Source organism: Silene latifolia, chromosome 1 (genome assembly GCF_048544455.1).
Source record: "Silene latifolia isolate original U9 population chromosome 1, ASM4854445v1, whole genome shotgun sequence".
NCBI classification, from domain to species: domain Eukaryota; kingdom Viridiplantae; phylum Streptophyta; class Magnoliopsida; order Caryophyllales; family Caryophyllaceae; genus Silene; species Silene latifolia.
The window spans coordinates 9,381,241-9,392,756 of NC_133526.1; the positions used below are offsets into that span (position 1 = coordinate 9,381,241).

An 11,516-nucleotide genomic window follows, 5' to 3' on the forward strand; every position below is an offset into this window, starting at 1 on the left:
AGCGCGATAAGCCTCTCCTTAGAATGTATTATCGTGCTAAGTTTAAGACAAGACGAGTCAAGTATATACATCTTTTATGGGCATGTTTGACCTCAGTAGTTGGATTATACATCTGATGTATTACCACCAATTCTATAGTTTCTGAGCATTACAATAAAAATTTTGAGTTTTGTTTAAAAAATTATGAGTTTTACTATAAAGTTTTTGAGCTTATTCACTTAAACATTAAGCTCTAAAAAATTACAATAAAACTCAAAAACATTACATATAAATTTAGTAAAATTTGAGTTTTGATGAAAAAAAAAAAGTAAAATCTAAATAAGTTCAAAAAAAATACATATATGCTCAAAAACAAATAAAGTTTGAGATAATAAACTCAAAAAATATACATATATGCTCAAAAATAAAAAAGTTGGAGGTAGTACATCGATGCATGTCCCTTTTTCTCGTTTGATCTCGCTTTAATAAAACTGTTTTTGCTTTTAAAAATAAGTTTTTTAATAAAGTACTTCTTGATAAAACTGTTGATGTTTAAGCTAATTTTTTTTTTTTTTTTTAAAGTATAATTTTACTCAAGATAAGACCCGGGAAAATGAGGTATACTCCCTACTTTTGGTACTTCTGCACATGGGTATTATCGTCAATTAACTTCCCCAAAACCCCTCAAAGGCGGATATATAAGGACAACAATATCAAATTTTCCCTTCGGACATAATACAACTTACCACGCCATTTTCGCCCCTTCACTTCAACTTACGCTGTGCTCTGTTCGGCGAATCTCAAAGCGTCACAAAAATGGAGAAAATTACGGTTCGTAATCTCTTTCTCACACATTTTTGTGTGTTCTTCACTTTATCTTCAATTCAATTTTAGCTAACATTCTTTTTTCCGTCACTTTATCTGAACTAAATGCTCTGTAATTGTTCTTGTTTCGTTCTTTTTTTTCGGAATTTAATGAGAAAAATTTAGGTTTTCTACGTAATTTAAGCTATAGATTCTTTTATGCTATGGAGTACTGTAGTTCTATGGAGTTGAACTGATTTCGGCAAAATTTACTTTCTATGTGTTCATGAGAAGCTTGAGATATAAGTTTCTTCGTTGTTTGCAAGATTTGTTCGATTATTTTCTTGATATTTATGCTGTTTAAGTTTAATACCGTCGCCTGCTTTGCTGATTTATCGATTGCGTTCTTGAGCGGAAAATTCACTTCAATTTGTGAAAATTCACTTCATAAGAAGCTTGAGAGTGAAGTTTCTTCGTTGTTTGCATATAAGATTTGTTCGATTAGTTTCCTATTATTACGCTGTTTAAGTTTAATGCCGTCGCCTGCTTTGCTGATTTTTACGATTGTGTTCATGTGCGGAAATTCACTTTAATTTTTTAATATTCCGCCAATGTTTTGAATTCGGAGTTTTTGTTTCAGAAGTTGCTTCCTTGTTTGAAGATTTGTTCGATTATTTTCCTAATATTTACGCTGTTTATGTTTAATGCAGTCGTTTGCTTCGCTGATTTTTTGATTGTGTTCTTGCACGGAAATTCACTTCGATTTGTGAAATTTCCGGCCGATTGTTTGGATTCGGAGAATTTTGTTGAAGAACTTGCGCAACTGTTGCACGATCGCTCTTCTGTAAAAGTTTTGATTGAATTCGTTGAATATTTCAAAGCATTCGTAGTTATTTCTCAATATTTCGGATTTTTGCAGCATATATTATAATGTTAGTTCGTTGCTAGAATCCAGATTACACACAGTTTGAAGGCCTCTAGCCTCTAGGCGTGATATTATTAAAACAAGGTCGTGATACTGTAAATCATTTTGTAAAGGTTTTGAATATCACCGCGACCGTATTTTATCACCGTATTTTGAGGAGACATTGACCATATCTAGTGAGATTAGGCCGTCTCAATTAAATCGTGATAGAAACCGGTATTTAATAATAGGTGTTACTTTAGCCGCTGTAGTTTCTGATATGATGCACGTTAACTGCTTTGTTGTTTTCTTTTGGTAGAAAATGTTAACTGCTTTGTATGAATTGATTGTACGGAGTAAATTTAGGGACATTGTTAATGAATGCGTGTAAGCATGACTATTGATTTTCAGGATATGTAACGAGTTGTGTTACTTAGATCGAACATACATAATGTTGCTCTTATAGTTTCGAGAAATCTTGCCTGTGAACACAAGAATGGTTAAGTAGTCCTACCTTCCATTATGATTTTTTATAACGAAAAAAAGAGGAGTGAAACTGGATTAGTTTCGATTTTGCTGAGACTTGGCCGTTTCTGGTATAAAGTAGTAGTAAATCTAAATTGAATGAAAAATGTTTGCTAAGATGTTCAAAATCATGTCCTATAATCTATAGCATAGTAATTGCTACATTCATATGTTTACGAATGAATATTACTGTTGTTTTTATGTTGTCGTGATTGTAATGACATTGAAAAAAAATGCAGGAGAATCTCAGCATCATTCCATGGTTGGTGAACTCAAATCTTCACAAAATGGATGTGATTGTTAGTCACATTGACCCTACGGCACTCGAGTTGAGCAAGAAGAAGTTCAAAAAGAGCATGGAGGAAAAGTCTGATGCCTTGGTTTCAAGAGCAAAAAAGGAAGTCAAGTCTTTCAAGAAAGTTGCTAAAGCTGACAGGTACAAGATTTACCCCAAATTGACTAAACTGGGCAAAAAGCTGAGGAAGATTTGCCTAGAGTTGCAGAGAACTCGTAAGTTGGTGAAGAGATTGATGAGCATTCACCCCGGTCCATGTCAAGCTATGATGCTTGCAAAGAGAATCCTTCTGAAAGCTGATATTATGGTTGATGTGATGATGGACTACATCCAGGAGCTCCGCTTCTATGTCACAGGCCTTGCAAAGGACATTAAGAACAATCCCAAGATGAATTCAGTTTCCGTGAGCCTTGATATCTTCAATTGGAAATATCCTGAAGGAGAAAATCCAAACAAGGTTGCCAATGTTGCTAGCAGATCTGATTTTGTTGCAGTCAAGCGCTTCAAAACTATAACGCGTTGCAGCAACATATCACTTGAGTTTGCTGACACCCTTGATCAGAACAGTGCAGCAAAACTGGTGAAATCGGCTTTACGAGCTGGTTTTCCTGCTGAGAACCTAATCATTCCCGAGGCAGTTCGAGTCCGTGTTGCAGATGGTGGTTCAGTTGAGAAGTACTGAAACGTATCTGAATGGCCAAAGGTAGTACACTACATCTGATCTCCGCAAATAAAGTCATCACTTATCCTGCTTGATTGTTGACAAGTCCATTGTAGATATCCACTGAGCAGAGGAAGATTGCTACAGTCTATAACAGCTTGTTCTAAGCTCATTTTCTCATACTGATTTTGACACGTAACGCTTCCAAGTACTAGCCACCTTCTCCATGGCAACACACACACACACACAGCCAGTTTGAGAAAATTTGCTCTTAAGTCTTTTTTGTTTCTGAGTGTATGACATACTAAAGCATACTTTTGTACTCAAACTTGAAGCATCTAAAGAGCTTTTTAGCGGTATTCAGTGGTGAAGAGCTGCGTATTGTTTCAGTAGGAATGCAAGATATAACAGGTTTACATACTGAGCCAGTAACTGTGGTACTTTATCACAGTGTTGGTCGATATCCAGTTAAAACAGTCGTAAACCGCGTTAACAGTTGTAAATTGATGTTGTGTGGTGTCGTGTCCAATATACCAACTCGTACACTCCCAAGTAACTCTGTGGTGCTCCTCTGAACCATATTCCCTTGACCTTGAGTTGTAGGACTTTGAGTGATGACAGGTCAGTTCCGACCTGTGCAGTTTCATTCAGAGAACAAATACACTTAGATAACATCACAAGCTTTACATCCATATAAGATCCACATACAGGAAATGGTTGCGTATAACTCTACTTACTCTAGGTAAGAAGCTTTAAATGGCGCAATATTATTTTACCTGAAGTCAGAAGTGCTTTTATGTTGTTTTGACACGAAGGTGGGAGTCATAGAGACACGAGGTGCACTGATTATTCAAACGTACATATGTTTAAACTATGAATTTGTGCAACAGTAGTATTTTTTTTTTCTTAAAGAAGGTAACATGCAAATGACTGAAAATTAAGGATAAGAAGAAGAGAAGGCCAGAAGGGTAAAATAAAAGTGTGTTACCAAGTACGGAGTCTTACCCTTGTGTTAGCAACACAAAGAGACTGTGTCCGAATGACCCAAGATGACGTTGAAAACTACTTGGAATGATACTTGGAATGACTGGTACTTCACAAAAATTAAAAAAACGCAGCTACTTTAGTGAACCATTTTGCTTTATTCCATCATATTCTGCAACCAAAGAGTAAGGAGTCTTCGACTCCATAGAAAAAACTTTTATTAAAATTCTTTTAAAAAAAAACAGTTTTTCACTGTTTTTAAGGAGCGGCAGTCCCTGTTAGCTATCCTCGCCCCGCCACAGGACCAATTTATATTCTGAGAAAATGTTGGTAAGAAAGCAAACTCACTTAGCTTCAATTTGGCATACGGCGGACCTCCTATTTCAGCTTGAGCTAGGAGTTATACTGTCTGCTGCAACTCATAAGTCATAACTGACCTGTCAACACTGTAAATAAAAACTATAACTCATAACTCAGGCCGCATTTTGTACTTGTAATACTTGAACCAACCAGGCAAATATGGAAGTTAACAACAAATAAGCCACTAAAAGACCACATTATACGTAGTGATTAGACGCCGTGAGAGCATTTGAACTAGAAAAACGAAAGACAGTGATAGGCCATAAAGCATATGATTCATAATCTATAGCCAAGACGCGAGAAAATGTCGCCATGACATTGCCCGCTGCCCCAAGTGATAGAAATAGCTTTCCCTGCCATATTTAAACAAGAAAAGGAAATAAAACCCAACATTAATTATATGACTCACCTGTATATCAGAATATCAGTCATTTTACTTTTCTGGTCTTTTAGAAAATCAATCTTCACTGTAGTAGGCAAACAATTTAGAACCGTCCCAAGCATATAAGGTGCCTATTATACACAAGTGAGAAAAAAGAAGCGAGCATTGCTGCATATAGGTTGATATCATTGGAATGCAAAAAATCACACTTTGTGACTTAGCGGAAATAGCAACGGGAAAACCTAATATACTATGTCATCAGCAAACAATCAAAATCAAACTTGAGATACTAAACATTTGAAAACTTTCAATTACCTTCACGACACATCCACATATTAGTATACTTCGGTCAGTAATACATTTGGTTACATCCACCAGAAGGTATGATCTTCTTAAGCATTTTTAGGCTTGAAACTAACAGGAAACACTTGAGCTAGGATGATTCTATGAAATTTACATGCCGCAAATCCAAAAGTATAACGAGAACTCATTGCGAAAACCAACCAATGTGATACACTATGATGATTCTATGAAATTTACACGTCGCACATCCACCACAGGGAACAAGGTATATATCCAGCAGTCCTTTCATAGCTAATTTCATACTTAATGGAAGGTATATATCCACCACAAGGGACAAAATACCCTAATTTCTTAATTAATAGAAGGTATTACTAACAGTGGAAGAACTCAGAAATATTTTTCATTTGTGGGGCTCATCATCTCTTACGTTGACGCACAAGAAATAGTATACTGCGTACCTGGAATTACAGAGATGTACTACGAAGAAACAGATGGAAACATATTCACAGAATAGCACTCTTCAGTCTACAAAAATCAGGCCAATTAGTAGGATGCGCTCAATATGTACGAAACATTATGACCAAGACAAAACTATCATGTTTCAAAATTTAAACCATCCACATAACAACTCATGATAACATATCATATATACAGATTAGTTTGAGAAGACGCGAGGTACACTAAAGTGATGGATCTAAGGCGATGAGACACATGGCGTGAGGCGAAGGCGTGTCTCTTATGAGGTGCATTGATTTTTCAAATGTACATATGTTTAAACTAAAAATTTGTGCAACAATAGTCTTTTTTTAATGAGGGTAACATGCAAATGAGTGAAAATAAAGGATAAGAAGAAGAGAAGAGTAAAATAAAAGAGTGTGGAAAACAACATACATACTCCCAATAACCAAGAAAGTCCTAAAGTGTATTTGAAGAAGAAAAAAACAAACCACCAACAGAATATATTTATTTTCGAAGAGCACGTCAATTATCAATCTTAAACAAGTGATTAAGTGTCAATACGATTATGCTAGACCTCTTCAAAGAGCCTTAAACTATGTATTTAATGTCGTAAGGTAGTAAAGTTCGCCTGCAGTGGCCGTGGCCTTTCTTTTCTTGAGCTCATGCTCGAGCAATTTTCTAATGCTATCACAGTTAGCAAGCCCTCTATGGTACACAATCTTGAAATCCTTTAAGACACGCCTCCAGCAACTGGTTGGGTGGGCACGACAGCAGACGCAACTTTCTAATTCTGTCATTCTGTCTTCATATTGGAGCTGAAAATGAAATAAGACCCTTCAAGTGTAAGCAAAACGATACATCATCAGTCATCGCCAATGTAGCGAGACTAGACCTATTAAGCTATGTATTCTTATTCATTTTCAAAAGAAACCATCTTATTAAGTTGTTAGTCCTCTATTTAATCAGCAAAAGTTCTCATTAGCAAAATAAATGCTCATTTAAGTCTCGAGGCATAGAACAAAAGTGAGAAAGAAATCGAATAAAAAGAAAGTGGTGTTACCTCAAGTGATAGAGCGGGCTCGAGATCTTCCTCACAAAAAGAGATTGTTTTGGGGTGAGGAGAAAACCATAACAAGGCATCCGCATAGTTCAGAACATCATGAACCATCGAAGATGTTGCTAATATGAAGGTTAGATTTTGGACACCGGAAAGTGGAGGGCAAAACCTTTCTCGCAATTCTTGTGGGATGATCACAACCTACATGAGTACACAAATACAAGAAATAAGAAGAAACCCTTGAAAGAAAACCAGACCAGTTCCTTTCAGCCTTACTGCTCAACGTCTCACTGATGTTCTACAGGTTATTTAGATTTGTTCTCAGAGCCATGATCGCAATAAAAAGTCACAAAATTTCTAATTACATTTACAGGAAAAAAATAATTACAAGAAAGAGTGTGTGTGTGTGTACCTTTTTGGAATTGGTTTCTATATCCAGATGAGTTGATTGGCTGAAGTTAGCGAGGAATGCTACAAGCTTGGAATACCATAGAATAGGGTTGAAAAGCGCACCACGAGGACGTTGCAAAATAAGAGAGGTGCGAACAAATTGACATTTTGACAAGAGGGTTATTATGTTATGGTTAAGGGTAGTGTAATATCTGAAGAAGTCCATCTTGGAAGCATTCAGCTCGATTTGAGACAAATTCGGGCAGTCCTCAATATCCAATCTTGTAAGACACCTAGAAGTGATCTTAATACACTTCAACTTGGGACAATCCAAGAGGGTTACAGCTTTCAAACGGGGAAACTCAGCGACATTATTAAAGAAATCATCAGATATGGCACAACCATTAATGAACAATTCTACCAAATTGTTACAAGAATAATTAGAAGTCACTCTGAGTTTGCATTTATTCATCTTAAGCTTAATAAGGGTCAAATATTCAAGAGCCGTAGTATCAATCTCAACTCGATTGAGATCATGTATGTGCATAACTTCGAGGTCTTTCAATTTAGAAAGACCTGAAAGTCGAAGCACCCTAACACCTTCACCTCCCAATAGTTGTAGCTTCTCCAAAGTTCCCCCACATTTACAAAGCAGGATATCCAAAATCTTCTGGTCTAAATAATGGAGGCATATGAAATTGAGTTGTTTCAAGCAAGGAAGATTAATATAATACACCTCAGTTTCACTAATCAAGCTACAGCCTTGCAACCACAACTTGGTTATTGTTTTGGATTCTAGGATACCATTAAAACGATTCCTAACCCCGCCTTCCGGAGTCGAGAAATTAAACTTGTTAACATTGTGTTTGGCAACAGAAAACCATTGTGATACAACATCACAAGCATAAACAGTCATGTTGGGTACAAAAAGTGTCAAATTATCAAGAACATCCAAAGGTTGTCTCTTTTTAATGTAAATCTGCAATAATTGGTGTAACAACTGGACATACATTAAATGCTTGATAGTTTCATCAGAATCATGATTATTATTATTACTATTATAAAAAGGTTGCAGCTTTTTGGGATGATTGGGGGGAAGATTGTCAAAATAATTGCAGAAGTGCTCAAAAAAGGAAAACCCAAAAGAAAAAGAGGGAAGAGTAACCCAAGTGTACCTCCAAACAGGAGACAGATAGCTTGTAGCAACAGCATCTCTCATGCAAAGGGAAGACATTATATGTTGTTTTATGTCATTGGGTAACTCTGATATTCTGTCTTTTCCTCTACTTGTTTCCTCCATCGGAATATGATGCTCAATACTGAATTGGGGATGGAGATTTTTTTTTTTTTTTTTTTTTTTTGAGGAAGGTGATGGAGATTAGTTAAAGACTAACTCCGGCTTGCAAAACATTATATATACCAAATTACCAATACAACCCTAACTCCGGCTTTAGGAAACCGAATATATGGACCCGACACAACTACCCATTTACCATATAATACAAATATACATTTACCATATATATGACACAGAATAATATACTTCCGTAACACCGCCCTCAAGTTAGAGCGTAGGGATCAACGACGTCCAACTTGGAGATCAAATACTCAAATTGTCGAATACCAAGGGCCTTAGTAAGCATGTCAGCCACTTGCTCGGACGTATGCACGTACGAAGGATATGGATCCAGATTCATATCCGCCACACTAACGTTGGATCCATATCCGACCCATATCCGGGGAATCCAAATTTTCCAGATCCAGATCCATTTTCAAATAAGTGGATCCATATCCACAGGGTCCGAAAAATTAGGATCCATATCCTATAAATCAGGGTCCGGATCCGCGGATCTGGATAGGGTCCAGGATCTGTTGCCATCTCTAACTTACAACTTGTGTACTGTGTTTGTGTAGTGTTAGTAGGGATGACAATGGACCAGATCTGGATAGGGTCCGATAGGATCCAGATCCATATCCGTCACACTAACGTTGGATCCGTATCCGACCCATATCCGGCGGATCCAAATTTTCCAGATCCATATCCAGATCTATTTTCAAATAAGTGATTCATATCCAACCCATATCCACGGGTCCGAAAAATTAGGATCCATAACCTACCCATCAGGGTCCGGATTTGTGGATCTGGATAGGGTCCAGGATCCGTTGCCATCTCTAAATGGTACCAAGGTAAGGTAACTACTTAAGGAAAAATCAAAAAAGTAGCATAACATGGTATGCGGTGAGATTCGAACTTAAGTCTTCTAGCGCTAGGAAGTGGATTGCAAACCACTATAACACAGAAGTACGACTGATACTGTACGTCTGTACTACTTTATTAAATATATGTACAATTTTTCTGGAATCTACTAGGGCTATAGCCCTAGTAAATCGGGTATGCATCCGCCCCTGATTGTAAGACTCGTAGCTTTAACAATTAAGACGGATTGTGGTGTTTTAAATGAGACTGGTATGGGACCAATGAATAGCATTGATACGCTTTAAAGTTATATTTTTATGTATGGAGTACTTCGGAGGTGCCAATCGGTGCAGGTCGGGTCATGTTGAGTCGAGGTTATTTCGGGTCAAACAAATTATTGGGTCTGGTGTGGACACGGGCCCACGGGGGTCGCTCGGGAGTGAAAAGCGAGCAAGCTTTTGCATTTGTGGAGTCGCCACCAATTTATTGTGGAAAATTGGAAACCGTTCGAATACCTCGTGCCATGTCAAGACACAAAGTAGTGACATGAACACCAAGAACTCGTTACCCTTAACATTTTATGTCTAGAACGGCTCTCGTGGATGCCAATGAACACGGATGTTCACAGATATCTGGAGTAAGGGGTGAGGGTACGTATTAGGAAGCTCTTTTGATCGAACACCTAATCCCGCCCGCTTCGATAGCGGCTTCTACTAATGATTAGGGAAGTCATTTATACTCGATATGTTGAAGGTTATACGCATGCAATGCAACATCCAATAAATTGATCCTAGCATGTGAGAATTAACTAAGTCGGTGAACAAGTAATTAGCACACAAATTGGGTCAAAGTTGGTTTTAGATTGATTACATGTGAAAGACATACAAGCAATAATAAAGAATACAATAAAGAAAATTACAATAATTACATTGGGTTAATCGATTTACGTCGAAAATACATTTCAAACGGATGATTTGAGAAAAGAAGGAATAAATAAATTAACGAACAGGTTAATAGTGGTAATACGAGTAATAGTTAATTAATACGTAATTAATAAACTAGGTCAAGGCAGGAACGGAGTTGAGGACGAACTCAACCGAATAAAGCAGCGAGAAATCGCTTTAGAAGAGGCGCAAAGCCGCGTCTTCTGAGTTCGATTAAATGGCTGTGAAGCCGGAATTGCAAATCGTTAATGTTCGTTGGTGATTTAAACGCTTGATTATTAACATTTGACTCGGATGAAAGTGATTTAATCAATTATTTCATGTGAATTGGTCATAAGAACGACAAAAGATGAACAAAGTTACATTAGAACAATTAATTACAAGATTAATTATAAGGTTAATAATGAATTAACAAACTAAAACAAATTAATTAGGTTATTAATGATGAACTAATGATGATGACGGTAAATAACATATGCAAATATATCAAAGATGAATTCCAGAGACTCAATATTGATGGATCGAACCTCTAAAAATCCGAATTGATTTTAATGACAAAAACCCGCAAATATGAATTATAAGGGATTTAAGTCGGGATCAAAAGATGAGTTAAATATTAATGATTAACGATTTACATTTTAAAATTATCATACTCAAATTATTGTGTTAATGAAACATGAACAATACAAAAAACAAAACAAAAACAATCAGACGGACAAAAGACGAAGGAAGAAGAAAGGAAGCAGGAACTGCGGCAGCCTCAGGAAGAGGCGCAGCAGGTGTTGCGTCCCTTCGAAGAGGCGCAGCAGTTGCTGCGTCCTTTCTCGACGTTTGTCTCTTGATAATACGTAAAAAAGGGTTTGAAATAGGGTTTTATAAATCAGTTTTAAGTGTGTTTTCGACGTAAATCTTACAATAATGATTACAATAATAAAGAACAATAATAAAATAGGGATTTACACCCTCAGACTTACATGTTTGACGAAAAGAGATTGACTAAGTTAACGTTTAGTGATGCTCGACTCGAATGTACGACGAAAGTGCCCTATAAGAGGAAAACGAACAAGATTGATTAAAGTTGATTGATGTGGAATTGGTCAAATTGGTCGGTCATGCAAAACGAGGCTGGTACTCAGAAGGATCCGAGCATACGTGGTCGAAAGTTCAAGCACGTAGACGCCAAAAAGCAAGAGCGTGGTCTAGAATGCAAAGGGAGAAGAGAAGGGCGGACACTCGCGTGAGAAATATGTGAGACCGAAGGTCTCTATTTAT

At 36.9% G+C, this 11,516-nt stretch overlaps 1 protein-coding gene across 6 annotated transcripts; it reads right to left on the bottom strand.

The window, feature by feature from the left end:
- Positions 1–2,544: 2,544 nt before the first annotated feature.
- LOC141597163 (uncharacterized) lies at positions 2,545–8,474 on the bottom strand. Of its 6 annotated transcripts, none has more exons than XM_074417564.1 (6): positions 8,279–8,474; positions 7,126–7,396; positions 6,717–6,914; positions 4,501–6,471; positions 4,174–4,346; positions 2,545–3,801 (listed from the first exon to the last, which is right to left on the bottom strand). In XM_074417564.1, exons 1-4 carry the CDS (start codon positions 8,401–8,403, stop codon positions 6,250–6,252), a joined length of 816 nt encoding a protein of 271 aa, XP_074273665.1. In that variant the 5' UTR covers positions 8,404–8,474; the 3' UTR covers positions 2,545–3,801; positions 4,174–4,346; positions 4,501–6,249. The 6 variants fall into 6 exon arrangements, with proteins under 6 accessions (XP_074273665.1, XP_074273653.1, XP_074273646.1 ...); XM_074417552.1 differs by having other exon boundaries at positions 4,501–4,598; positions 4,922–6,471; positions 7,126–8,474; XM_074417545.1 differs by having other exon boundaries at positions 4,174–4,324; positions 7,126–8,474.
- Between the last annotated feature and the right edge of the window lie 3,042 nt (positions 8,475–11,516).